The sequence below is a fragment of the Geotrypetes seraphini genome, chromosome 1 (genome assembly GCF_902459505.1).
Source record: "Geotrypetes seraphini chromosome 1, aGeoSer1.1, whole genome shotgun sequence".
Classification (NCBI taxonomy): Eukaryota; Metazoa; Chordata; class Amphibia; order Gymnophiona; family Dermophiidae; genus Geotrypetes; species Geotrypetes seraphini.
Window position 1 is genome coordinate 78,825,674 of NC_047084.1, and position 24,994 is coordinate 78,850,667.

A 24,994-nucleotide genomic window follows, 5' to 3' on the forward strand; every position below is an offset into this window, starting at 1 on the left:
GAGACTTGGGACTACTTGTAGACAAGTCAATGAAACTGTCTGCGCAAAGCGCAGCGGCGGCGAAGAGGGCAAACATAATGCTAGGAATGATTAAGAAGGGGATCACAAACAGATCTGAAGAGGTTATCATGCCATTGTCCCGGGCCATGGTACGCCCCCACCTGGAATACTGCATCCAACACTGAAAAAGGACATAATACTACTCAAAAGGGTCCAGAGAAGAGCAACAAAAATGGTTAAGGTACTGGAGGAGTTGCTGTACAATGAGAGGTTAGAGAAACTGGGCCTCTTCTTCCTTGAAAAGAGGAGACTGAGAAGGGACATTATCGAAACATTCAAGATATTGAAGGGAATTGACTTAATAGAGAAAGAAAGATTGTTCACCCTCTCCAAGGACAAGAAGGCACTCGCTAAAGTTAAAAGGAAATAGATTCTGTACAAACGTAAGGAAGATCTTCTTCAACCAGAAAGGGTAGAAATCTGAAATGCTCTTCCAGAGGCTGTTATAGGGGAAAGCACCCTTCAGGAATTCAAGAAAAGGTTGGATAAGTTCCTGCTGGGACAGAACATATGCAAGTAAGGCTAGACTCAAATAGGGCAGGAAGGACAGAGATGGTCAAAAAGGTGGAGGAGTAGCTCTCTATATAAAGATCAATATCCAAGCGACCGAAATGCAAGGGACCTGGGGAGAGGAAGAAGCGATATGGATTGCTCTGAAAAGAGAAGATGGAACTTCTATCTACATGGGTGTAGTCTACAGACCTCCGACTCAATCGCAGCAAATTGATAAGGATCTGATTGTGGATATCCAAAAGTTTGGAAGGAAAGAGGAGGTTCTGCTGTTGGGAGATTTCAACCTGCCGGATGTGGACTGGAATGTTCCGTCTGCGGAATCAGAAAGAAGTAGGGAGATTGTGGATGTCTTTCAAGAGGCTCTGCTCAGACAAATGGTGACGGAACCCACAAGGGAAAAAGCGATATTGGATCTGGTCCTCACAAATGGAGAGAGTATCTCTAATGTTCGAGTGGGTGCTCACCTGGGAAGTAGCGATCATCAAACGGTTTGGTTTGATATAACGGCTAAAGTGGAGAGTGGCCGCACGATACTTAAAGTCCTAGATTTCAAACGTAAGGAACTTTAATGCAATGGGAGAGTACCTGAAGAAAGAGCTGTTAGGATGGGAGGACATAAGAGAAGTGGAAAGACAGTGGTCTAAGCTGAAAGGAGCGATAAAAATGGCTACGGACCTTTATGTGAAGAAAAATCAATAAAAACAAGAGAAAAGGGAAGCCGATATGGTTCTCCAACCTAGTGGCTGAGAAAATAAAGGCGAAAGAGTTGGCGTTTGTGAAATATAAAAAAACCCAAGAAGAGGAGAGCAAAAAGGACTACAGGGTGAAACTGAAAGAAGCCAAGAGAGAGATATGTCTGGCGAAAGCACAGGTGGAAGAACAAATGGCTAAAAATGTAAAAAAGGGAGACAAAAATTTTTTCTGATATATTAGTGAAAGGAGGAAGATGAAAAATGGAATTGCTAGGCTATAAGATGCTGGGAACCAATATGTGGAGAGTGATGAGGAGAAAGCAAATGTGCTAAACAAATACTTCTGTTCTGTGTTAACAGAAGAAAATCCTGGAGAAGGACCGAGATTGTCTGGCAAAGTTACACGAGAAAATGGAGTAGATTCTGTGCCATTCACGGAGGAGGGTGTTTATGAGCAACTTGAAAAATTGAAGGTGGACAAAGCGATGGGACCAGACGGGATCCATGGAAGTGAGGTATATAGGAAAACTCCACACAATACTCAAATCCTCACTTGACAGGATTAAAAGTCCACATGAAAAATAATCAATGAACACTGAAGAACAAAGATGACGAACCAACTAGTGTCATTCTTCACATTTCTTTTATTGTAATATTCTTGCCCCGGAAGTAAGAGGAAGCCGATAATGAGTGCTCCCTGCTGGAACCCTTGAAAAAGCCAGTGTTAGTGAAACGGGTCCCGTCGGGCATTTTAGCATTGGGGCAAGAATATTACAATAAAAGAAATGTGAAGAATGACACTAGTTGGTTCGTCATCTTTGTTCTTCAGTGTTCATTGATTATTTTTCATGTGGACTTTTAATCCTGTCAAGTGAGGATTTGAGTATTGTGACCAGACGGGATCCATCCCAAGATACTAAGGGAGCTCAGAGAGGTTCTGGCGAGTCCTATTAAAGACTTGTTCAACAAATCTCTGGAGACGGGAGTGATTCCTGGGGATTGGAGGAGAGCGGATGTGGTCCCTATTCATAAAAGTGGTCACAGGGATGAAGCAGGAAACTACAGGCCGGTAAGCCTCACTTCAGTTGTTGGAAAAATAATGGAAGTGTTGCTGAAAAAAAGGATAGTGTACTTCCTTGAATCTAATGGGTTACAGGATCCGAGGCAACATGGCTTTACAAAAGGTATATCGTGCCAAATGAACCTGATTGAATTTTTTGATTGGGTGACCAGAGAGCTGGTTCGAGGACATATGCTAGATGTAATTTACTTGGATTTCAGCAAAGCCTTTGATACAGTTCCTCATAGGAGGCTGTTGAACAAACTTGAAGGGCTGAAGTTAGGACCCAAAGTGTTGAACTGGGTCAGAAACTGGCTGTCGGACAGATGCCAGAGGGTGGTGGTTAATGGAAGTCGCTTGAAGGAAGGAAAGGTGAGTAGTGGAGTCCCTCAGGGTTCAGTGCTGGGGCCGATCCTGTTCAATATGTTTGTGAGTGACATTCCTGAAGGGTTAGAAGGAAAAGTGTGCATTTTTGCAGATGATACCAAGATTTGTAACAGAGTAGACACCGAAGAGGGAGTCGAAAATATGAAAAAGGATCTGCAAAAGTTAGAGGAATGGTCTAATGTCTGTCAACTAAAATTCAATGCAAAGAAATGCAGAGTAATGCATTTGGGGATTAATAATAGGAAGGAACCGTATATGCTGGGAGGAGAGAAGCTGATATGCACGGACGGGGAGAGGGACCTTGGGGTGATAAGTGTCCGAAAATCTAAAGGCGATAAAACAGTGTGACAAGGCAGTGGCTGCTGCCAGAAGGATGCTGGGCTGTATAAAGAGAGGCGTTGTCAGTAGAAGGAAGAAGATGTTGATGCCCCTGTACAGGTCATTGGTAAGGCCTCACTTGGCGTATTGTGTTCAGTTTTGGAGACCGTATCTGGTGAAGGGCGTAAGAAGACTTGAGGCGGTCCAGAGGAAGGTGATGAAAATGATAGGAGGCTTGCGCCAGAAGACGTATGAGGAGAGACTGGAAGCCCTGAATATGTATACCCTAGAGGAAAGGAGAGACAGGGGAGATATGATTCAGATGCTCAAATATTTGAAGGGTATTAAAGTAGAACAAAATCTTTTCCAGAGAAAGGAAAATGGTAAAACCAGAGGACATAATTTGAGTTTGAGGGGTGGTAGATTCAGGGGCAATGTTAGGAAATTCTACTTTACAGAGAGGGTAGTGGATGCCTGGAATGCGCTCCCGAGAGAGGTGGTGGAGAGTAAAACTGTGATTGAGTTCAAAGAAGTGTGGGATGAACACAGAGGATTTAGAATCAGAAAATATTATTAAATATTGAACTAAGGCCAGTACTGGGCAGACTTGCACGGTCTGTGTCTGTATATGGCCGTTTGGTGGAGGATGGGCTGGGGAGGTGTAGATGGGCTGGAGTAAGTCTTAACAGAGATTTCGGCAGTTGGAACCCAAGCACAGTACCGGGTAAAGCTTTGGATTCTTGCCCAGAAATAGCTAAGAAGAAAAAATTAATTAAAAAATTTAAATTGAATCAGGTTGGGCAGACTGGATGGAGCATTCGGGTCTTTATCTGCCATCATCTACTATGTTACTATGGTCTTTGACCTAAGGGCCGCCGTGTGACTGCTGGGCATGATGGACCACTGGTCTGACCCAGCAGCAGCGAATCTTATGTTCTGTCACTGTGTCATTCTCTACTTACCTATTTAACCTTTACAGTGAAGCCATCTTCAGAAAAGCAAATTTGGAAGAAGAAAGTGTTTCAAAGTTGGTGGCCAAAATATAAATAACCTGTGCTATGCACATGATACAATGCTTATCACCAGTAGCAAAGAAAAAATGCTGTATGTACTGAGAAGAGTCAAAGCTGAAATTCATAACATGGGATTAAAACTGAACATAAACAAGATGAAGATCATGAACATGGAAAATTATTACGATTTTGAGCTTGAAGGCAACAGAATAGAAGTTGTAAAGGATTTAAATCTCCTAGGCTCTTTCATAAACAAAGAAGCAACTATCAGGTAAGAAATACTCTGCAAAATAGAACTTGGTCGCTCTTAAATGAAAGCTCTTGACAAAGTATTCAAAGGCAAGGAAATAATACTCCAAATGAAGATTAGACTTGTCTACATATCCATTTTCTCAGTGGTCAAGTACAGATGCAACTTAAAAATCAACAAGACCATCCAGAAAGCCTTTGCAATCATGCACAACCTGAGACAAATAAGAAAATTCTTCGACAGGGAGCAATACCGTCTCATAGTTCAATCCCTAGTCCTGGGACTTCAGGATTACTGCAACATCCTCTACCTACCATGCCCCGCAAGCATGACAAAACAACTGCAGACAGTATAAAACACAGCCCTAAGACTGATCTACTCACTAAGCAAATATGACCACATCGCCACCGCATACCTAGACTCACACTGGCTCCCTACACAAGTTTGAATACTATCCAAATTTTACTGTATATTATTCAAAGTAATGAATGGCACTGCCCTCACCTACCTAATCGATCGCCTAAACCGGAACAAATCAACCAGACCCAGGAGAACTAGGACTCCATTTACTCACCCCCCAATCAAAGGCACACAGCGCAAGAAGATGTACGACAACCTCCTAGCAACGCAAGCAGCGAAACTAGACCACCACTTCTCAAACATACTGACAACTATGACAGATTGCAAAACTTTCTGAAGGGAGATTAAAACCCTGATATTCAGAAAGTTTATCAAGGAAAACTATTTCACCTCCTTAACCATCCCCTAACTTGAAATTTTCTGAGCAAAGTCTCATCCATGTAATTAGGACCCTTTTTTTTGTAACTCTTCCTGGAAATGTCCAGTTATCTTTCTCTGTGATCCACCTAGAACTGAAAGGTATAAGTGGAATAGAAGTCACTAATGTAATGTAATATTTTTTTCCCCCAGCTATTTTAATTTTGAAGTATTCTTAGGCTTCTGAAAAACAGAATCCTAATTTTATTTTTACTTTTTGAAAATCTTGTGCTTTTTTATTGTGAAAATGTTTATGCAATTCTTAGATACAGCAAACCCTCTAAAAGATGATCAGTTTTAAATCTGCATGTGGATTATGGGCAGAGCTTGTGTTCACTAAGATTTTCAGTGATCAGAACCCTAAGAAATGTGTTATTTATTCTTTCTGCTGAATTAAAAGAATGGATATTCATTATTTACAAATCCTTCCAGAGTTATTAATTTAATGTCGACAATTACATAGGTGATGGATATTAAAAGTCTTGTTAACCACATTACGATAAATAGTGTTGTACAACTTGGATTGCCTCCAGAGTATTCTCATTTACTAAAAACACATGAATGTCACTCAAGCCAGTGGTAAATATCACATCAGCTTTCAACTAATGAACATAAGGGCTATTTCCAACTATTTTCCAGAGTTAAACAGAATATTGTGCGGTCATAAAAATGCAAATTGATCAGCTCCATTGCATTATTAATTTCCCATTTACCTTTACTTTAGATCAGTGATTAGCAAACAGGTTTTCAGGATGGCCACAATGAATATTTATGAAATAGATTTGCATATACTGCCTTCTTGATATGCAAATCTATTTCATTCATATTCACTGTAGATATTCTTGGTATACAAATTGATCTCATGAATATTCATTGTGGATATTCTGAAAACCTGAATGGCTGGAGTTACCCTAGGACAGGTTTGGAAACCCCTGCTTTTACCTTATCAATGTTTAAATGTTATTTCAATTGAAGAAAAAGGTAATTTTCTGGGAAACTGGACCTCAGCAATTCCATGAAAGAGCACACTATGAGTTAACATCTTTGCACTAAGAAATCCTATCCTTTTCTCTTTTATGTAACTAAGGCCACGTTTTAAAAAATTCTGTAAAGGCTTTTAATCACAAGGCCTCCAATAATATTAAGGTAGAAAATTAAAACACAAAATATAAAAACAAGAATCAATTTAATTTTATAACAGTAAGCAGAATTATTCTGGGACCGATATTCAGATTGTGCTGGTCAGCGTTTTTGACAGTACTGACCGCCAAGGGCAGAATTAAGCTCAGATATACAGTGCTGACCCTTATCTTGGCACCACAACTGAATATTTGTGTCTCTGGGAGAACTTGGATGTTATCTGGGTATTGCCAACATTCAGTGTTGTACCTGTATAATGTTAACAAAAGACAAACACATACTGGGTTCCCTCTGTCACATCAGCTCTGCCCAGGAGACAGACTTAGATAGCCAGTTAATTAATGGTGCACAGTGACATTTATAACAGGGGATTCAGTAGATGAGCTAAAGCAGGGGTGACCAACCTTGTCAAGTCAGGCTTTCAGGATTTCCACAATGAATATGCGTGAGATCTATCTGCATACAAGGGAGGCAGTGTATTCAAATCTAATACATATTCATTGGAGAAATTGTATGCATGCGTGCATGCGTGTGACATCATTGCATCGACATCAGTGCATGCGTGAAGGCTTCCAAATGTGGCCTTCGAACTCAGGCAGATTTGTGTGGGGCTGGGGGAGGAGCTGGAGGCAGAATGGGGCGAGGCAGAACAGGGCAGGGCCAGGTGTCCTCTTTTTTCAAAGAGGAAATCTGGAAAGCCTAGCCATATCTCATGACCGCCATTGGATTTTTGACTGTAAGAAATATAGCCAGCTGACCGATTAACTTATAGTGGCCAAAGATAGACCTTCTATTCATGAGGGTCTATCTGGCTGCTAAACTTAGTCAGTCACTGAATCAGCTATGTTGGCCAATACAGCAGTGAAATTTAGCAGATATAACTGGCAAGCTCCCACTGAATATTCGTGGTTTGCTGGCTTAGCATTATGGGCTCCTTTTACAAAAGTGCGCTAGCATCTTTAATGCATGCACAGGATTAGTGCGCGCTAGCTGAAAATTTACCACCTGCTCAAAAGGAGGCGGTAGCGGCTAGCGCGCGTGGCAATTTAGCATATGCTATTCCGCGCGTTAAGGCCATAACGCGCCTTAGTAAAAGGAGCCCTATGTAACTGGCTAAGATTAAATGGTGCTGAATGTTGGGCGGATTAGATGGAGGGTGCAAAGAATTACATAGTAGTTTGTCAGCAAACTTTTACTTGTGCAAGTGATATCCAATTAGGAGCGTTCTCCTGGCTGAATACTATAACTCTTTTTGAAAAGATATGAAACTTTAGTTTTATGAGAAACCCCTTTCCCCCCGCCCCCCCCCAATATATAGTAATTGCTATAGTTTCTGCATCTTATTTCTGGTTAAAATTTTACCTGCAAATGGATGGGAAACATTCCTGCAGTCCCTTCTTTTTGACCAAGGATCCTTCAAGACAGTACATGATGATATCCATCACCTTGGGAACAAACATGACATATTAAAATAATTTTCTGTTATTTTAGTTTTATTAAGAGGCAATTGGTCCCACTAGAACACTCAAAAGAATTATACAAGATTCTATACAACTGCCCTACTTATTGTCAGGGAACAAAAACTCATTCATCAGAATCAGCACTATGATAAAACATAACATAACATAACATAACAAAGTAACATAGTAGATGATGGCAGATAAAGACACCTCTGTTCTGATATCAAATATTAAAACGAAGTACAGTATAAGCATCTATCAGAAAGAGCAATTATCAGTGCTCCCTCTGAAGGCTAAAGTATTGGTATTTACTTTCACTCTTCAAAAATTTGTGTTGAATTACTGGCAAAATTGAGTGACGTTCTACTGTCTGTTGAATCTGGTTCATGACTGGCTAGTGTTAATATTCTTTTTTTTCCCTAGCATATGGGTCATAAAGGGAGTGAATATGCTTAACAACCGTGCACACCAACTGTTTGCTGGCTTTGTTTATTGTGAAGATGGGCTATGCTGCACATGTCGAGTCAAGGTGGAAAACTGGCGCATGAGTACCAGCAAAAATTAGAGGGAACATTGATAGGAGCCAATCTATTTGCTTATCCAAAAATTACTGGCTGCAGATACAAGATTTTTTTGGATAGGATTCTTGCCTTTCAAGCAAGTAAGCAGCAGTCCTGGTGGGGCAATTGTATTAGTGGAGTTATGCTGTCTTATGGTTCATTTCGAAAAGTGATTAAGTTGTTTGATAAATTCATTTCCTAAATGTTGATATTACTGTTAACAAAATTTTACATTGAACATATTTAAGAAACTTGTATTTTAATTATTTGCATTGTATTTCGCTGATTGTCCAGCCTTATTTTGTGTAAACCGTGTAGAAATTGTTTTGATTATGGCGTTATAGAAATTTTTTTTTTTTAAAAAAAAGGAGCCAACAGTTCACAATGATTGAGGGTGCTGAAACTATCTTATTTATCCATTCTTGGACAATGTGAAGGCATTTGCTCAATACTGGAGGTGCTAAAGCACCCACAACACTGGATTCTGTGCCCGAGTTCGCAGGCCAAGATAAACAATAAACTGCAGCAGAGACATATAGATATTTAGTCTTATTCTTCACAGCATAAGGTCTCCTAAGGGACAACATGCAGTCCATGCCACACTCAACTCGGTGCCAAAAATTACAATTCCTTGTCATCAGCAACAGGTGAATCTAGAGATTTGTGGTTATGACCATCTACCAGCAGGTGGAGAATAGAGAGCATTAAACTGAGCTCTGTCATTTAGGATGGTATGCCCTTTGGTCAGCCAGTATTCTCTATCTTCAGCAGGCAGATAGATGATCCCTCATAAGCTTCTGGTCGTTTTTACAACTTTGCTCCTGTTCTGAGTTTCTCAGTTCAGTTGAGCTATGGGGTTTTAGCTAAATGGTGCCTATTTTAGGGGGTATACTTGGTGCCATATTCCTCTTGCGCCCCATATTCACTCCATGCCACTGTCCCATTCTCCTTCCTCATGAAAATGGGACATTTGTTGGCATTTTCTAAATGCTTGTGGTCACAGTTTGGACGGAGCTGAATTAGTTCTGAGTCACTGAAAACTGCTTCAGATCTGTCAGCCTTTTACAGTGATGAGTGCGTCTTTAAGTTTATTCTCCTTTCTATCTCAGCTGAGACTGTTAAGCATTGCTCTCACACTGGGAAGTGAAGAACAGTGGCAGGGCACATTTCTGTATGTCCCTCAGGGTCCGGGCCATTGGGTTCCAGAGTTGTCTTGTAGCTCGGTCGCTGGCTCCTGTGACCATTTTGAACATCCTTGTTTTGAGCTCCGTGTGTGAGAGCTCTCCCTGCTGTATTCTCAGCCAGCCAATATCAGTGTCTGCACAGCTTGCTGTACCTCTTTCTCCTATGGCTGACATTACTGCTCCCCTGAGTTTATTTTCTTGCTTCAAGTTTATTCTTCCTCGAACACTTCTGCCCTCAGGGTTTGTCTCAGGCATCTTTTGAGGTCCCCGCCTCCAGAGAGGCACCTGGACTCTGTTCTTGAGGCTTTTGCTATCCCTTTTCCAGTGCTTTCTGAAGGGGCATAATACCAAGATTTGTAACAGAGTAGACACCGAAGAGGGAATCATATTATTTATGTTTCAAGGTCTATGAAATGGATGAAAAGATGGGGAAAATATAAGAACATAAGACTTGCCATTCTGGGATAGACCAACGGTCCATCAAGCCTAGTATCCTTTTTCCAACAGTGGCCAAGATCCCAAATGAGTAAAACGGCTTTTATGCTGCTTATCTTAAAAGTAAACAGTGGATTTTCCCAAGTCCATCTTACTAATGAGTTATGGACTTTTCTTTTAGGAAATTATCCAAATCTTTTTTAAAAATCTGCTAAATTAACTGCTTTCATTGCATTTTCCAGTAAACAAATTCCAAAGTTTAATTACACATTGAGGCCCAGATCCTCTACAGGGCACTGATATCGGAGGCCACTGATCACATGTCAATCAGGCAATGGCATCTATAGAGTATAGAGAATCACACCTCCGTGAAAGATAGGCATCAGAAATGTAGGCCAGGCTTTTCTGGGCCTACATTTCTGGTGCCTATGCTGTGAATTGCAACGAAGGCCACCTAATGTCACTTCTGGTGTTAGCCATGCCCATAGTGGTGTTTAGTGGCTAAAAGCACCTAAGTAGGCGCAATTATGGTATGTATTTTTTTAAGCACTGGTAGGCGCTTTAATGGTGATTTTTTTGCCGATAAGGCACCATTTCTACAATTTCCCCCAGAGTGAAGAAATATTCTCAGGCTTGTTTTAAATTTACTTCATTGCATGCCCATTAGTCCTAATATTTTTGGACAGAATAAACAAGCGATTCACACCTACCTATTCAGGTTTAGGTTTCAGGTTTCTTTAAAGATTTGATATACTGCCTTATGAAAATTCAAAGCGGTTTTACATAATATAAAAACAAAATATAAAAAGAACGTATGTTAAAAACAAATTACAAATAATGCTATAAACAATCAAACGCACTGACAAACATTAACTTACCGATACAGGATGGAAAAGGACAGAAATACAATTTGTATAAAGAGAAAGAGGGGGAGAAGGACCAAAACAAAAGGAAGGGGAACAATAAAATAAATAGTCGAGTATTATGTAAAATAGGCTAAAATGATTAAAAAATGGCAAGGAACAGATTTCCATTACCGTCCTTAGAAGGACTATTATACACCGAAAGCATCTTTAAAAAGAAAGGCCTTCAAGTTACTTTTAAATGTATCAAGGGATGTAATTTCTCTTATATAATTTGGTGCTGAGTTCCAGATGGTAGGGGCTGTAACAGAAAAAATACTAGTACGCATAGTGTTAATGTATCTTAAAGAAGGGATGGATAGCAAGTTTTGATTAGATAAGCGTAATGTATGATGGGGGGGGGGGTATGTGGGATGAGTAGCCTGTTAATAAAATCAGGTTGGCCAGAGGTTATGGTCTTGTATGTCAGTAGCATTATTTTATAGGAAATTTGATGATCTATAGGCAGCTAGTGAGCGTTGATCAGTATTTTATAGACCTCTATCATAACTCCCCTGAGCAGTCTCTTCTCCAAGATGAAAAGCCTTAGCCACTTTATCCTTTCCTCATAAGGAAGTCATCCCATCCCCTTTATCATTCTCATTGCCCTTCTCTGTATCTTTTCTAATTCCGCTATATATTTTATTTCACAGCATTCAAGGTATGGTCACACCATGGAGCGATACAAAGGATTATTATGCTCTTGATTCTGGCTTAACTACAAACTATTTTAAAGACATCAACTGATAAAACCTATATGTATATCACTCTTGTGGAATTGTTTATTATAATCTCAGAGATCAGGCTTTTGCCTTACACTTTATATTTCAAATCTAATTTGTTTTCTGGATCATTGTGGATGCTTCTCCTAATGTTTCTCAAACCACACAGTGAGTAAGGAAGTTTCTTCAACTCAGGCCTAGGCTGTTATCCATAGTGAATTTTTTGTTAATTCCCAAGGCAGTATGTGATTATGTTTTAAGACAATTTGAACATAGAGAGGTTAAACCTTATTATGTATGTACAGTGGAATAAAATACTCAGCACCTTTCAATAATAAATATACAGTCAAACCTCGGTTTGCGAGTAATGCTGTTTGTGAGTGTTTTGCAAGACAAGCAAAACATTCTGGCAAACTTTGACTCGCAAACCGAGCATTGACTCGATATGCGAGCCCCTACCCCACCCCGGGAACTGACTTTGCACCCCCCGTGGCCCACCCCCAAACCCTTACCTCGAGCGGACACCGGCACGCACCAACCCAGAGTACATACGTGTGCCAGTTCCGAAAGAGCCTGCCGCTGATCTATGCAGGGCTGCTGTGGGGCCTTGAGCATCTCAAGAGAATCTCAGAGAAGGTGGAAGCCAGAAGGCCTTGAGCATGCGCAGATGCTCAAGGCCCCGCAGCAGCCCAGCATAGATCAGCGGGAGGCTCTTTCGGCACTGGCACGCGTATGTCCTGTGGGTTGGTGAGTGCCGGTGTCCGCTCGAGGTAAGGGTTTGGGCCGCAGGGTGGTGCAAAGCTGGTTCCTAGGGTGGGAGCGAGAAGTACCAGTGGCCTCGGGTGTGTGTGTGTGTCTTTTTGGGATGTGGAACGAATCATCTGAGCTTCCCTTATTTTATATGTGGAAACTCGCTTTGATATACAAGCGCTTTGGTTTACAAGCAAGCTTCTGGAACGAATTATGCTCGCAAACCAAGGTACCACTGTAATATGAATCTAAAGAACAAAATCTGCAGCAAGAAAGTTCATCACTAATAAACCTTGCCAAATATTTAGTCATCATATACTTGCTAAATACTTAGCTACCATAGTAATGCCAAACAAAAAAGCCCTTATCTACTTAGAAAGAAATGGAATATGTTTTCTTCTGATATACAACTTGAATTAATGATATATTCATGATATATGCCATACCTCGACAAGAAGATCCACAACATCTGTGGGCATTTTCTCAATAAGTATTTCTATTACTCTCAGTATCTCCCCTTTAGCTCGAGCCAGGGTTGTAGTGTGAATATTTTGCTGAGATTGAGTATTGGCTGCCAAAGCTGTATGTCGATGCACCTAACAAATAATACATACAGAGAATCACTGCACACAGTTGCCAATTATTCATGTTTAAAAATTCCCTGAAACATCTGTACATTTATCAGTACTATATAAAGTAAAAGCAAAGAGAACATGAGCTCTTAACTAAACTTATAAGACTATAACCTGATAAGGAGACATTTCCTTTGCAAGAGGGACAATGAACTGAACTCTTCTTTGAGTAAAATGCCTCTCTACTTGTTTGTTGGTTAATTTTAAAAACTGATTATTAAGAGAAAATATACCTGGAGTTTTGGGAGATTTTAAGGGAGTAAAACCTGTACCGGCTTACTTTGCAGCCATGGATTGAACTCTTAACATTTTTGTTTTCTTTGTGGTGTTGTGAGCAATTTTTTTTTCTTTGCCTGGAAAGGCTGTGGAGTTTTACAGCCAGTGGACTTACAAGTTGTGAATGAATGAACCATTACTAAAGTGGAAGTTGTGTTCTAGAGAAGAGTCTGGGCAAGCAGAACTTCAAAAACTTGAGTACCTGCTTTGAATCCTACCCCTGAAGTCTAAGGCTAGAGCTTCAAACTGCCCCTTGAGGACCATATCTATTCTGCAGGACCGTATCTACTATGCTTCCTTCACTTGGAAGGGAAATATGCTTGATCACCTGGACTACCAGGGAATTCACCTTTGGCTTAGTAAAAAACATTTGCTGGAATTCTTGATCCATTGGATACAACTTAGTCATGAATTTAGCCACCTTCAGGGGTCTCCCAGGGCTCTGCGACGAAGATCCTCAGGTCCAGATGCCACGGAAAAGACACAGGTTGAGTTCAGACCCCACTAAGAAGAGAACACTGGGAGGACGGGGTTTGCAGAGGGTCAAATTTTAGCTCTTGAAGGGACTTAGTAATGATCTCGAGTAATGCAGAGAACTTAAAGAGTCAGTGAACGGAAGGATCCTCTCCTTGGTCTATGGCCAATATTGCCTCCTGGTCCTCTGAATGAGAGGCTTCTCCTCCCACCAGGGAAGTCTTACTTTAGGGACAGTAAAGGGATTAAATCTGACTCCTCATCCCTGTCCGATGGCCCACATTCCAGAATAGCCTCTGCTCTCAGGGAAGAAATTTTCTGAGTATCCAGAGGGGCCTGCATGCTGGGCTGCTCATCAGTGGAACTGACAGGTGAAGTTCGGCCTTGTGCATACGCCTGCCAAGTAGATTAATGAACTTTGGATAATGGCCTGAATGGGCAACTCTCTTTCCCTCTTAGTTTGGAGTAATCACCTTTTCTTGAGCTGTGAATCATCTACACTCTTACAGTGCGCAGGACCACTGTTCCAGGGCTCTAGGAAGTGTTTCTTTCCTCCCAATGGGACTGTTTGCTATTCTCCAGCTCTGGAAGACTACAGAGAAGCTAAGCTCAAAGTTCCCGCCACTCCATCCCATGCCACATGGCAAAAGAGCGCTCTTGAGCCACACATCCTGTGCAAATAAGGCATGATTTAGGGATATTAAGGTTTGAGGACTTCATCCCCGTCAGTTTTGAGGGCCTAGTGTTTATCTCCATGTGATCCAATATCTCACTATCTGTCTCCTTTCCACCCAGCATCGCCCCATCTTCCTGACCTGTTGTGGCTACAGCATTGGTAACAGAAGCAGAAATTTGGTTGTGGAACCTGGCGCGCAAGCACATTGCAAGGCTCTGTTGGTCCTGCTCCTTCTGACATACACTTCCTGTTGCTGTGGCAGCAGTACTGGCAGAGCCTTCTACAATGCTTACTTATTAGGCTCCACAGCCTGTTTTCTTCTCCTGTATAGACCTGCATTCACAACGGTGGAGAGAGAAGACAAGCATAATAACTGCCTACATTAAGTAAGTATGGGTGCTGCTGAAGCTGCTGTTGGAGATCCTTGAGGAACCCCGCTAGCTATCTGAAAGTTTTCCATCCTTACATACTGCATTAGCGTCAAGTGGTTAGGAAGCCTTGGAACCAAGAAAGGGTTGGGTCACTGAATCCAAAATTGCTGAAGATCTCAGACATTTGATCTAAGTCTACTACGTTAAATGTGCTGCTTAGGTCAAATTGGATTACAATTGCACTGTGACCCTTGCTTAGTAGTTATTTTCTGTATGTTACTAGTGCTGTGACCACCATCTCAGTGCTGTGATTTTTTTCTGAATCCCGATCGTGAAGAGTGGAGGATATTGAAGTGTTGTAAGTAGCATATAAGTTGTTCCGTAACATATGCTTCCATCATTTTGATGATTACGGGGATGAAAGCTACTGGCCCATAATTGGTCACATCAGAGAACTGAGTTCTGGGTTCTTAGGAATGGGTGTTAAGATAATTCTTCTTCCTAATTTGGGGGAAAAGGCCAGTTTTTAGGTGATAGTTGAACCATTGGGTTATTTTTCCTATGGTTGTCAGGGTGGCTTCTTTTATCAGGTAAGACGGGCAAGGTGCAAGGCTGAAGAATGGTTTGGAGTGTTTTAGGAGAAGCCGCTTTGTGTCTTTGAATGTAATCTGTTCAAAATCATTCCAAGATCTGTCTGCTGGTATTTCCATAGGTAGTTTTGTTGCAGCAGGTCTGGCTGGATTGGTGGGGGGTAGCTGCTCTTGGGTGGACTGAATCTTTGTTTTAAAATAGTTGGCTAGTTCTTGGACTGTTGGAATAGAGGGGTTGTCGCTGTTTATGATCTTGTTCATCTTGGTAAAGTTATCTAATATTGAGAACAGTTTGTTGATTTTAAGATTATCTTTTGTGTTGATCTGTCTAGAGTAGTACTCTTTTTCATTTGCATCAATAGTAATTTATGTACTAGGATTTTCTGGCACCACTTAGTCTTGTTTTCTGTGGATGGGTCTTTATGCCAGTAGCACTCAGCTCATCGGCAAGCTCTTTTTAGGGACATAAGCGCTGAGTCAAACCATTTTTCTGAGGATATTTGGATTCTTTTGCTGTATTTGAGTGGGCCTAGTTCGTTTAAGGTTTGTTCATTGATTGTTTTCCAATAGTCAAGAAAGTCTTGGCAGTGATCGGGAGGGATAATAATGAGTTATTGATTTCATTCTAGTATGATTCAGGAGTTATTTTGTTTCTATAATAAGAAGCTAATTCAGGGGTCGGTTTGGTTGTTGATATCTCTTTCCAGAATATGGTGAATTTTAGGAGTAGGAGGTCCAACCAAGGTACTTTGGATAGGGAATTAAATTTTAGGTAGTTTGTGCCATTTAGCAAGAGGCCTATATTCATCAATTGTAGCCTTATCTGCTGACAGTGAGCCTGGAGCCGGGAAAATGCACCATGGGTCATGGGTATTGTTCAAAGGCGTGATGGGTCACATGGGTCTTGACTCATGAGTCATAAAAGATGATCCACTGTCAGCTCTGGCTTAAAGAGCTACTATGTGCTAGGAGGCAGAAGAACGAAAGGTATTATGCCCAGACCAAACATATACAGTGGGTGTTATCCAATATGGCAGATAAAAGCTAAATGGCCCAGTCAGTCTGCCCATCTGCAGCATCCACTATCTCCTACTCTCCCTAAAGAGATACCACGTGCCTGTCCCACACTTACTTGAATTCAGACTTTGTCTCCACCTCCTCTAGAACATAGAAACATTGAAAATGATGGCAGAAAAGGGCCACGCCCATCAAGTCTACCCACTCTAATGACCCACCCCCCTAATTTCTTCCATGAAGAGATCCCAAATGCTTATCCCATTTTTTCTTAAAATCTGGCAGACTACTCCATGAATCTACCACCCTTTTGGTAAAAAGGTATTTCTTTAGATTACTCCTGAGCCTATCACCTCTTAACTTCATCCTATGCCTTTTCATTTCAGAGCTTCCTTTCAAATAAAAAAGACTCACCTCATGCACATTTATGCCATGTAGGTACTTAAAACGTCTCTATCATATATTTCCTCTCCTGCCTTCCCTCCAAAATATACATATTGAGATTTTTAAGTCTGTCCCCATATGCCTTAATATGAAGACCACCAACCATTTTAGTAGCCTTCTTCTGAACTGACTATCCTGTTTATATCTTTTTGAAGGTGGTCTCCAGAATTGCACACAATAATCTAAATGAAGTCTCATCAGAGGCTTATACAGGGGCATCAATAATTCCTTTTTTCTACTGGCCATACGTCTCCCTATGTACCCTAGCATCGTTCTAGCTTTTGCAGTCACTTTTTCAACCTGTTTGGCCACCTTAAGATCATCATACCCAAGTCCTACTCCTCTTTCGTGCACAAAAGTTCATCATCCCCTAAACTATACCATTCCCTCAGGTTTTTGTGGCCCAAATGCATGACCTTGCAATATTTAGCGTTATATATTAGCTGCCAAATTGCAGGCCATTCTTCAAATTTCACTAGGTCCTTTCTCATGTTATTCACATTATCAAGGGTATCTACCCTATTGAAAATTTTGGTATCATCCGCAAAGAGGCAAATCTTACCCGACAGCCCTTCAGTAACATTGCTTAAAAAATGTTAAAAAGAACCGGCTCATGAACTGAAACTTGAGGTACACCACTCCTAACATCCCTTTCCTCACAGCTATCTCCATTGACCACTATCCTCTGTCGCTCTTCCACTCAACCAATTCCTGACCCAGTATGTTACTTTGGGACCCATACTGAGTGCACTAAACTTATTTATTAGACACCTGTGTGAAACACTGTTGAAGGCTTTGCTAAAATCTAAATACACCACATCTAGCACACTCTCTCTATCCAATTCTCTGGTCACCCAGTCAAAGAAATTGATCAGATTTATCTAACAAGACCTGCCATTTTGCCTCGGGTCCTGTAATCCTCTGGATTCCAGAAACATCACTATTCTCAGTTTTAAAAGTGTTTCCATTAATTTACTTACTACAGAAATCAGACTTACTGACCTGTAGTTCCTTACTTCTTCCATACTTCCACTTTTGTGGAGAGGGACCACATACGTCCTTCTCCAGTCCTCCACTACCACTCCTGACTCTAAAGAAACATTGAAAAGGTCAGCCAGCAGAGACGTCAGAATTTCCCGAAGTTCTTTCAATACCCTTGGATGTATACCATTCAGCACTATCGCTTTGCCCACTTTTAGTTTAGCTAGCGCCTCACAAACACAATCCTCTGAAAATCGATCACGGCCTACCATCCCTATTTGCATTTTTCTTCTGTGGTCCTGCTCCCGGCATTTCAGCTGTGAAATATTTATTTGTATTTTTCGCACCATAAGACGCACCCCAGATGTAGAAAAGGAAAACAAGACAAAAACCCATTCTGAACCAAACTGTATACTAATATATACCTGACACCTTTAAATTCCACCCCAGCCCTCCCCCAATCAATCAATCAATACTTTTACATACCCCCAGCACTGTTAAATTCCATCCCAGCCCCCCAGCACCTTTAAATTCCAACCCAGCCCCCCTAATCAATCATCATTTTTACATACCCCCCCCCAGCACCTTTAAATTCCATCCCAGCCCCTCAACATCTTTAAATTCCGTCCCAGCCACCCCCAGCGGTACCTTTAAATTGTGGAGGTCAGTGGACGGCTGCCTGCTGCTTGTTGGGACTTGCGGCACACAAGCGCGCTAATGACTGAGCCCGCACCACTTCCTAATTGTGCCGGCCACTGGTGCTTCGTTGGACGGCTGCCTGATTACCGGCATGTCGGGGCTAGCGGCGCCCAAGCGCGCTACTGCGTGGACACGCGCAACTTCTGAATGGCTGCCTCAGTTCTCGTGAGGAGCTAGCGAGAACTGAGGCAACCATTCAGAAGTGGTGTGTGCCCACGTAGCAGCGCGCTTGTGCACTGCTGGCCCCGACATGCCGGTAAACAGCAGGCAGTCGTCAAACAAAGCACCAGTGACCGGCACAATTAGGAAGTGTTGCAGGCCCAGGCTTTAGCGCGATTGTGCACCATGGGACCCGACGAGCAGCAGGCAGCTGTTCACCGACCTCCAAAATTTAAAGGTACCGCTGGGGGTGGTAGTATATTCGCTTCATAAGACGCACCTTTATTTCCACAATTTTTTTTTGGAAAAAAGTGCGTCTTATGGAGCGAAAAATATAGTGTCTTATCTTTATTAGCTTCAACATATTCCTCCCCTTCACTTCTAAGTCTCACAGTGCCATTTTTGCATTTCTTCCTATCACTAACATATCTAAAAAATGTCTTGTCCCTCCCCATTTTACCGTGTCAGCTATTTTTTTCTTCCATCTGCATCTTTGCTTTCCTGACTACTTGACCAGCCTCTCTTAATTTTTCCACATATTTTTGCCCGATCTCCTCTTTCTGTGATCTTTTGTAGTTTAAGAAAGCTAACCTCTTTTTCTTTACCAAGTTTCCAAGTTTTATTTAAAATTTGATATACCGCTTAAAAGATTGAGTGGTGTACAAATGAGTGCCGTACAATAAAATAAAAAAAGTGCTGAAATGCGTGCTAGTTCAATGCCTGGCCCCCCCCGACTCGAGTTTCGTACTCTTCATCAGCAGGGGACTCTGTTAAAAACAAAACTTTAATTAAAATCCTTGTTTAAAACCATTATATTAACTAGTATCTGAATCATTGTTAATCTAACCTGATATTCATACATTCATATGATAACCAATCAATTTTACTTAAACATACCTGCATAGGCTTTCTAAACCGGGGACAGCACCGGACCAAGAGCTGAGGAAGGAATACTACTCCCAACTTTATATCCCATAATGCCCCACATGACTGACTAAGCGGAAATGACATCAAACCTGAAGAACATAACCAATAACTTATAAATTTAACCACTCAATCTCAGAGTTTAATCCATTAGGGAATAAGGTATTCCAATTATAAATGAAACATTGTTCCTTTTGTATTAAAAGTTTAGATATGTCACCCTCATATTGTTTGATGTGAATTAAAATTGTATATTTAAGTTCTTCTAGTGAGTGTTTCTCCTGCAACCAATGGTCAACCAGGGAGGCGGAAATTCTGCCTCTGCGGATATTACTAAGATGTTCTGTAATACGTGTTTTGATCTTTCTGCTAGTTTGACCAATATATAGTAAACCGCAGGGGCAGATCACGCAATATACAACCCCTTGAGAGTCACAATTTGTACCCGTGGACAGCTCAAACTTCTTCCTCTGTAAAACTGGAATTACTATAAAGGATTGGCGCCACACGTGACAATAAGTCCGACAATGCCCACAAGGTTGATGGAAAGGTAACTTATAACTAACCTGTTCTGTTCTCCTGTTCTTTAGTTTTTCACCCAAGTTACGAGCCCTAATGGATTAAACTCCGAGATCGAGTGGTTAAATTTATAAGTTACTAGCTGATGCCCCGGCGTTGCACAGGTATTTAATTATAGCAATAACACTGTAAATGGATTCAAATAAAGATACTGTGGTGAATGAAATTATTTTTTTACAGCTTTATAAAAAGTACAATATTCAAATTATAATGTGAAATATTTGACAAAATGAATACAATACAACTAACACAAAACTTGATTATAAACAACATTTTTAGTTTCACCTCCAGGAGCAAGAACATATAAATTCTTGGGTGAAGAGACCCCCAGAACATATCACCCCAGTTAGTGAGGGATCTGCATACCAAGTTTCGTTCAAATCGGTCAAGCCGTTTTAGATATACAGTGGTGCCTCGCATAACGAACGCCTCACACAACGAACGCTGCACACAACGAACTTCATGTCTTGATTCACACAACGAACTTCGTTTCACACAACGAACTTCACACAACGAACTTCGTTTCACACAACGAACTTCGTTTCACACAACGAACTTCGTTTCACACAACGAAGTCGCCTGAGCTGCCGATGTATTGCATCCTTCCGCGCAGGCACTGCAGGCAGTCGTTAGTCACTGCGCTTAACTGCCCTCTCTCACTGTATACAGTCGTCCTTTTAAGATAAACTCAATATTTTTTATATATCATGGCTTCTAAAAAAAGCAGGAAGGTGATTTCTGTTGAAATGAAACGGGAAATAATTAGAAGGAGTGAATGTGGGGTAAAACAGTGTGACCTCGTCAAAGAGTTTGGCCTCAGCAAGACCACCATTTTCACCATTTTGACAAATTTATCTTTTTTTATGTCATCTTAGCATATTTTATGCTGCAGAACGAATTATTTTTTTTAACATGTATTGTTATGGGAAAACGCGTTTCACATAACGAACTTTTCGCATAACAAACTTGCTCCTGGAACGAATTAAGTTCGTTGTGTGAGGCACCACTGTACTGTGAGAATGGCAGCTGTTTACATTTTTTCCATTGAAATGAATGGGTGAAATCTGATGTTCTGTTTGTAGCTCCGCCCACGTGTGCAGGTGGGCCGTGAGACCCCCAGGACATATCACCCCAGGTAGTGAGGGATCTGCATACCAAGTTTCGTTCAAATCGGTCAAGGCGTTTTTGAATTACTGTGAGAATGGCAGCGTTTTACTTTTTTTCCATTGACATGAATGGGTGAAATCTGATGTTCTGTTTGTAGCTCCGCCCACGTGTGCAGGTGGGCCGCGAGACCCCCAGAACATATCACCCCAGGTAGTTGGAATTACTGTGAGAATGGCAGCTTTTTACATTTTTTCCATTGACATGAATGGGTGAAATCTGATTTTCTGTTTGTAGCTCCGCCCACGTGTGCAGGTGGGCCGCGAGACCCCCAGAACATATCACCCCAGGTAGTGAGGGATCTGCATACCAAGTTTCGGTCAAATCGGTCAAGCCGTTTTTGAATTACTGTGAGAATGGCAGCTCTTTACATTTTTTCCATTGACATGAATGGGTGAAATCTGATCTTCTGTTTGTAGCTCCGCCCACATGTGCAGGTGGGCTGCGAGACCCCCAGAACATATCATCCCAGGTAGTGAGGGATCTGCATATCAAGTTTCGATCAAATCGGTCCCACAGCTTTTTACATTTTTCCCATTGACTTGAATGGGTGAAATCAGATTTTCTGTTTGTAGCTCCGCCCACGTGTGCAGGTGGGCCGCGAGACCCCCAGAACATATCACCCCAGGTAGTGAGGGATCTGCATACCAAGTTTCGTTCAAATCGGTCCCACAGCTTTTTACATTTTTTCCATTGACGTGAATGGGTGAAATCTGATTTTCTGTTTGTAGCTCCGCCCACGTGTGCAGGTGGGCCGCGAGACCCCCAGAACATATCATCCCAGGTAGTGAGGGATCTGCATACCAAGTTTCGTTCAAATCGGTCAAGCCGTTTTTGCGTGATCGCGGCACATACACACATACATACCTCCGATTTTATATATATAGATTGGTTACGTTCTTCAGGTTTGATGTCATTTCCGCTTAGTCAGTCATGTGGGGCATTATGGGATATAAAGTTGGGAGTAGTATTCCTTCCTCAGCTCTTGGTCCGGTGCTGTCCCCGGTTTATAACGCCTATGCAGGTATGTTTAAGTAAAATTGATTGGTTATCACATGAATGTATGAATATCAGGTTAGATTAACAGCAATTCAGGTACTAGTTAATATAATGGTTTTAAACAAGGATTTTAATTAAAGTTTTGTTTTTAACAGTTACCCCTCCTGATGAAGAGTACGAAACTCGAGTCGGGGGGCCAGGCATTGAACTAGCACGCATTTCAGCACTTTATTGCACTATTTGCACAAATTTGCACTAGTTTGCACAGTATTTCAATACCGCAGGGGCTACCAACTTTTTTCGCTCCTGCCAATTGATCTATTGTGGCAGGAGAAGAATAGGGACACGGAAGATATAGAAGGTCCCAACTTTCCCCCCGGCGAGTTTGAACACTGAATTATTGAACATTTGGTTAGAACACTTCATTTTCAAACAGTCGTTTGACTTGAAATAGAGTTGTGATTTCTCCCTAGTAGTTTGTATAAAAAAATAAAATAAACACAAACAGCAGCAAAGAGAATAAAACATATCAATCTTTTTTTTTTTTTTTTTAAAGGAGTGCACCTCAAAATTAGTATTAATAAAGAATATGTTGGGTAAGTTAAATTAATACCAGCATATTTACAACAGGTAAATCAGTTAATACCTTGCCTATTCTAGTTTAGTAAAAACTTTATTATAATTAGTTGCCTGGGAGAAATAGGTGTTATAATTTCAGTTTTTCTTCTCTCAATAATAAGTATCTTTTGCTCACTTTCCAAATATAATTTGTATCATTAATATTTGTATGTGTTCTATTTCTATTTAAATTTTAAACAAATTGAACATTCTTATGTTTCTGGTATAAATTGTGAGTATGATTATCTAGACCAGTGGTTCCCAACCCTGTCCTGGAGGACCACCAGGCCAATCGGGTTTTCAGGGTAGCCCTAATAAATATGCATGAGAGAGATTTGCATATAATGGAAGTGACAGGCATGCAAACCTGCTTCATGCATATTCATTAGGGCTATCCTGAAAACCCGATTGGCCTGGTGGTCCTCCAGGACAGGGTTGGGAACCACTGGTCTAGACTATATCACATTTAATAGTGCTAGTAAAATGGTTTCGTGATTGGGGTTTTATATGAATATTTGAGAACTATAGTAGATTAGCAAACTATAAATTATTTTAAATAAATAACTAAATAAAATTTGTTGTTGTAGTATAATGTCAAGTTAAAACCTGTAGAAAGTGTAGTAATTTATACTTATATGAGTTAATTAAGATTTGTTTAACCTTCCCTTAAAATAAGAAACAGACAGAATAAGAAAATGCCTGCAAATTGTTAGAGAAAACAATATGTAAACCGCTTAAATCAGTGGTCTCAAACTCAAACCCTTTGGAGGGCCACATTTTGGATTTGGAGGTACTTGGAGGGCCTCAGTAAAAATAGTTAATGTCTTATTGAAGAAATGACAATTTTGCATGAGGTAAAACTCTTTATAATTTATAAATCTTTTCTTTTGGCTAAGTCTTAATAATAATATTGTAATTTGTAGCTAAAGAGACATATGATCAAGAAACTGTTTTATTTTATTTTTGTGATTATGATAAACATACTGAGGGCTTCAAAATAGTACCTGGCGGGCCGCATGTGGCTCCCGGGCTGCGAATTTGAGACCACTAGCTTAAATGCTATTTGGTAGCCTGAAGAAAGGAAACAACTCCATGAATGAACAACAATTTTTTGTGACAAAAGGAATCAATAGGAGGTTTTATATTAATGCTGTTCACTAACATAAATCATTCAGCAGACCTTCCCTTCTTTTTGGAAATACCTTTTTATTATACATACAACCAGGTGGCTAAAATAACCCAGCCAAAAGTTAAAGCATGCGCATATTCACAAAATATTATGCATGTTCTTCTCTCACAAAATGTGGCCAAGGAAAGAAATGATGACAGATGCATATTTTCCCATGTTTAGGTCTGCGCTTTCCTCCAGCTTCAGAAGGAACAGTCTTTTTCATGACAGGTTTGTTGTAGATGCCAGGTTGTGAAATTCTTTTAACAGCGGGACATCTCATTAGTGCATTTGTCAAGCCTAATGACTGTTATCCAGTGCTGTTCATCCATGTTGGCACTAATGATACAGTTAGGTGCCCTTCCAAATATATCAAAAGTGACTTTTTGGCTCTGGGAGAGAAGCAGTCAGGTCCACAGGTGGTATTCTCGTCGACCCTCCCTGTCGAGCGTAAAGGCCAAGGCAGAGAAGCTCACATCCTGGAGATGAATGTATAGCTGCATGGATGGTGTCATCAAGAGCGTTTTTGGCTTCCTAGACCATGGGATAATTTTCTAAAGGCTGCTGAGCAGGGATGGTCTGTATCTGTCAAGGGAAGAAGTGTCTTCAGCAGCAGACTGGCTAACCTACTGAAAAGGACTTTAAACTAGGAACGTTAGGGCAGGATGATCAAAGCCCCAAGGGGAGTATAAGCCCTCAGGTAAATGAATCACTAAATACCTCTAAACAAATAGGAAAAAGGGGCAATGTCTGTAAAGCAGTATATACTAATGCTCAAAATATGGGAAACAAGATTATGGATCTGGCTTTGATAGAAGAGGCTGAGTTGGATTTAGTGGCAATCACAGAGACGTGATTCATGGAGAACCATGACTGGGAAATAGTTATACTATCTATAATCTATTCAGGAAAGACGGGGTAGGAAGTAAAGGAGGAGGAGTGGTGTTATATTTTAATGATCATATTAAAGCCACACAATTGCAGGATAAGGAAGAGGCACTGC

General features: G+C 40.9%; 1 protein-coding gene across 4 annotated transcripts in view; it reads right to left on the bottom strand.

Moving 5' to 3' along the window:
* Positions 1-24,994, bottom strand: part of WDR7 (WD repeat domain 7) — a 606,257-nt gene that overhangs the window by 105,008 nt on the left and 476,255 nt on the right. For all 4 annotated transcript variants that reach the window (XM_033933907.1, XM_033933932.1, XM_033933915.1 and 1 more), the window contains 2 exons: positions 12,670-12,819; positions 7,573-7,655 (listed from right to left, as the gene is read on the bottom strand). In XM_033933907.1, the coding sequence (XP_033789798.1) occupies positions 7,573-7,655; positions 12,670-12,819 (233 nt within the window). The remainder of the gene's footprint in view (positions 1-7,572; positions 7,656-12,669; positions 12,820-24,994) is intronic.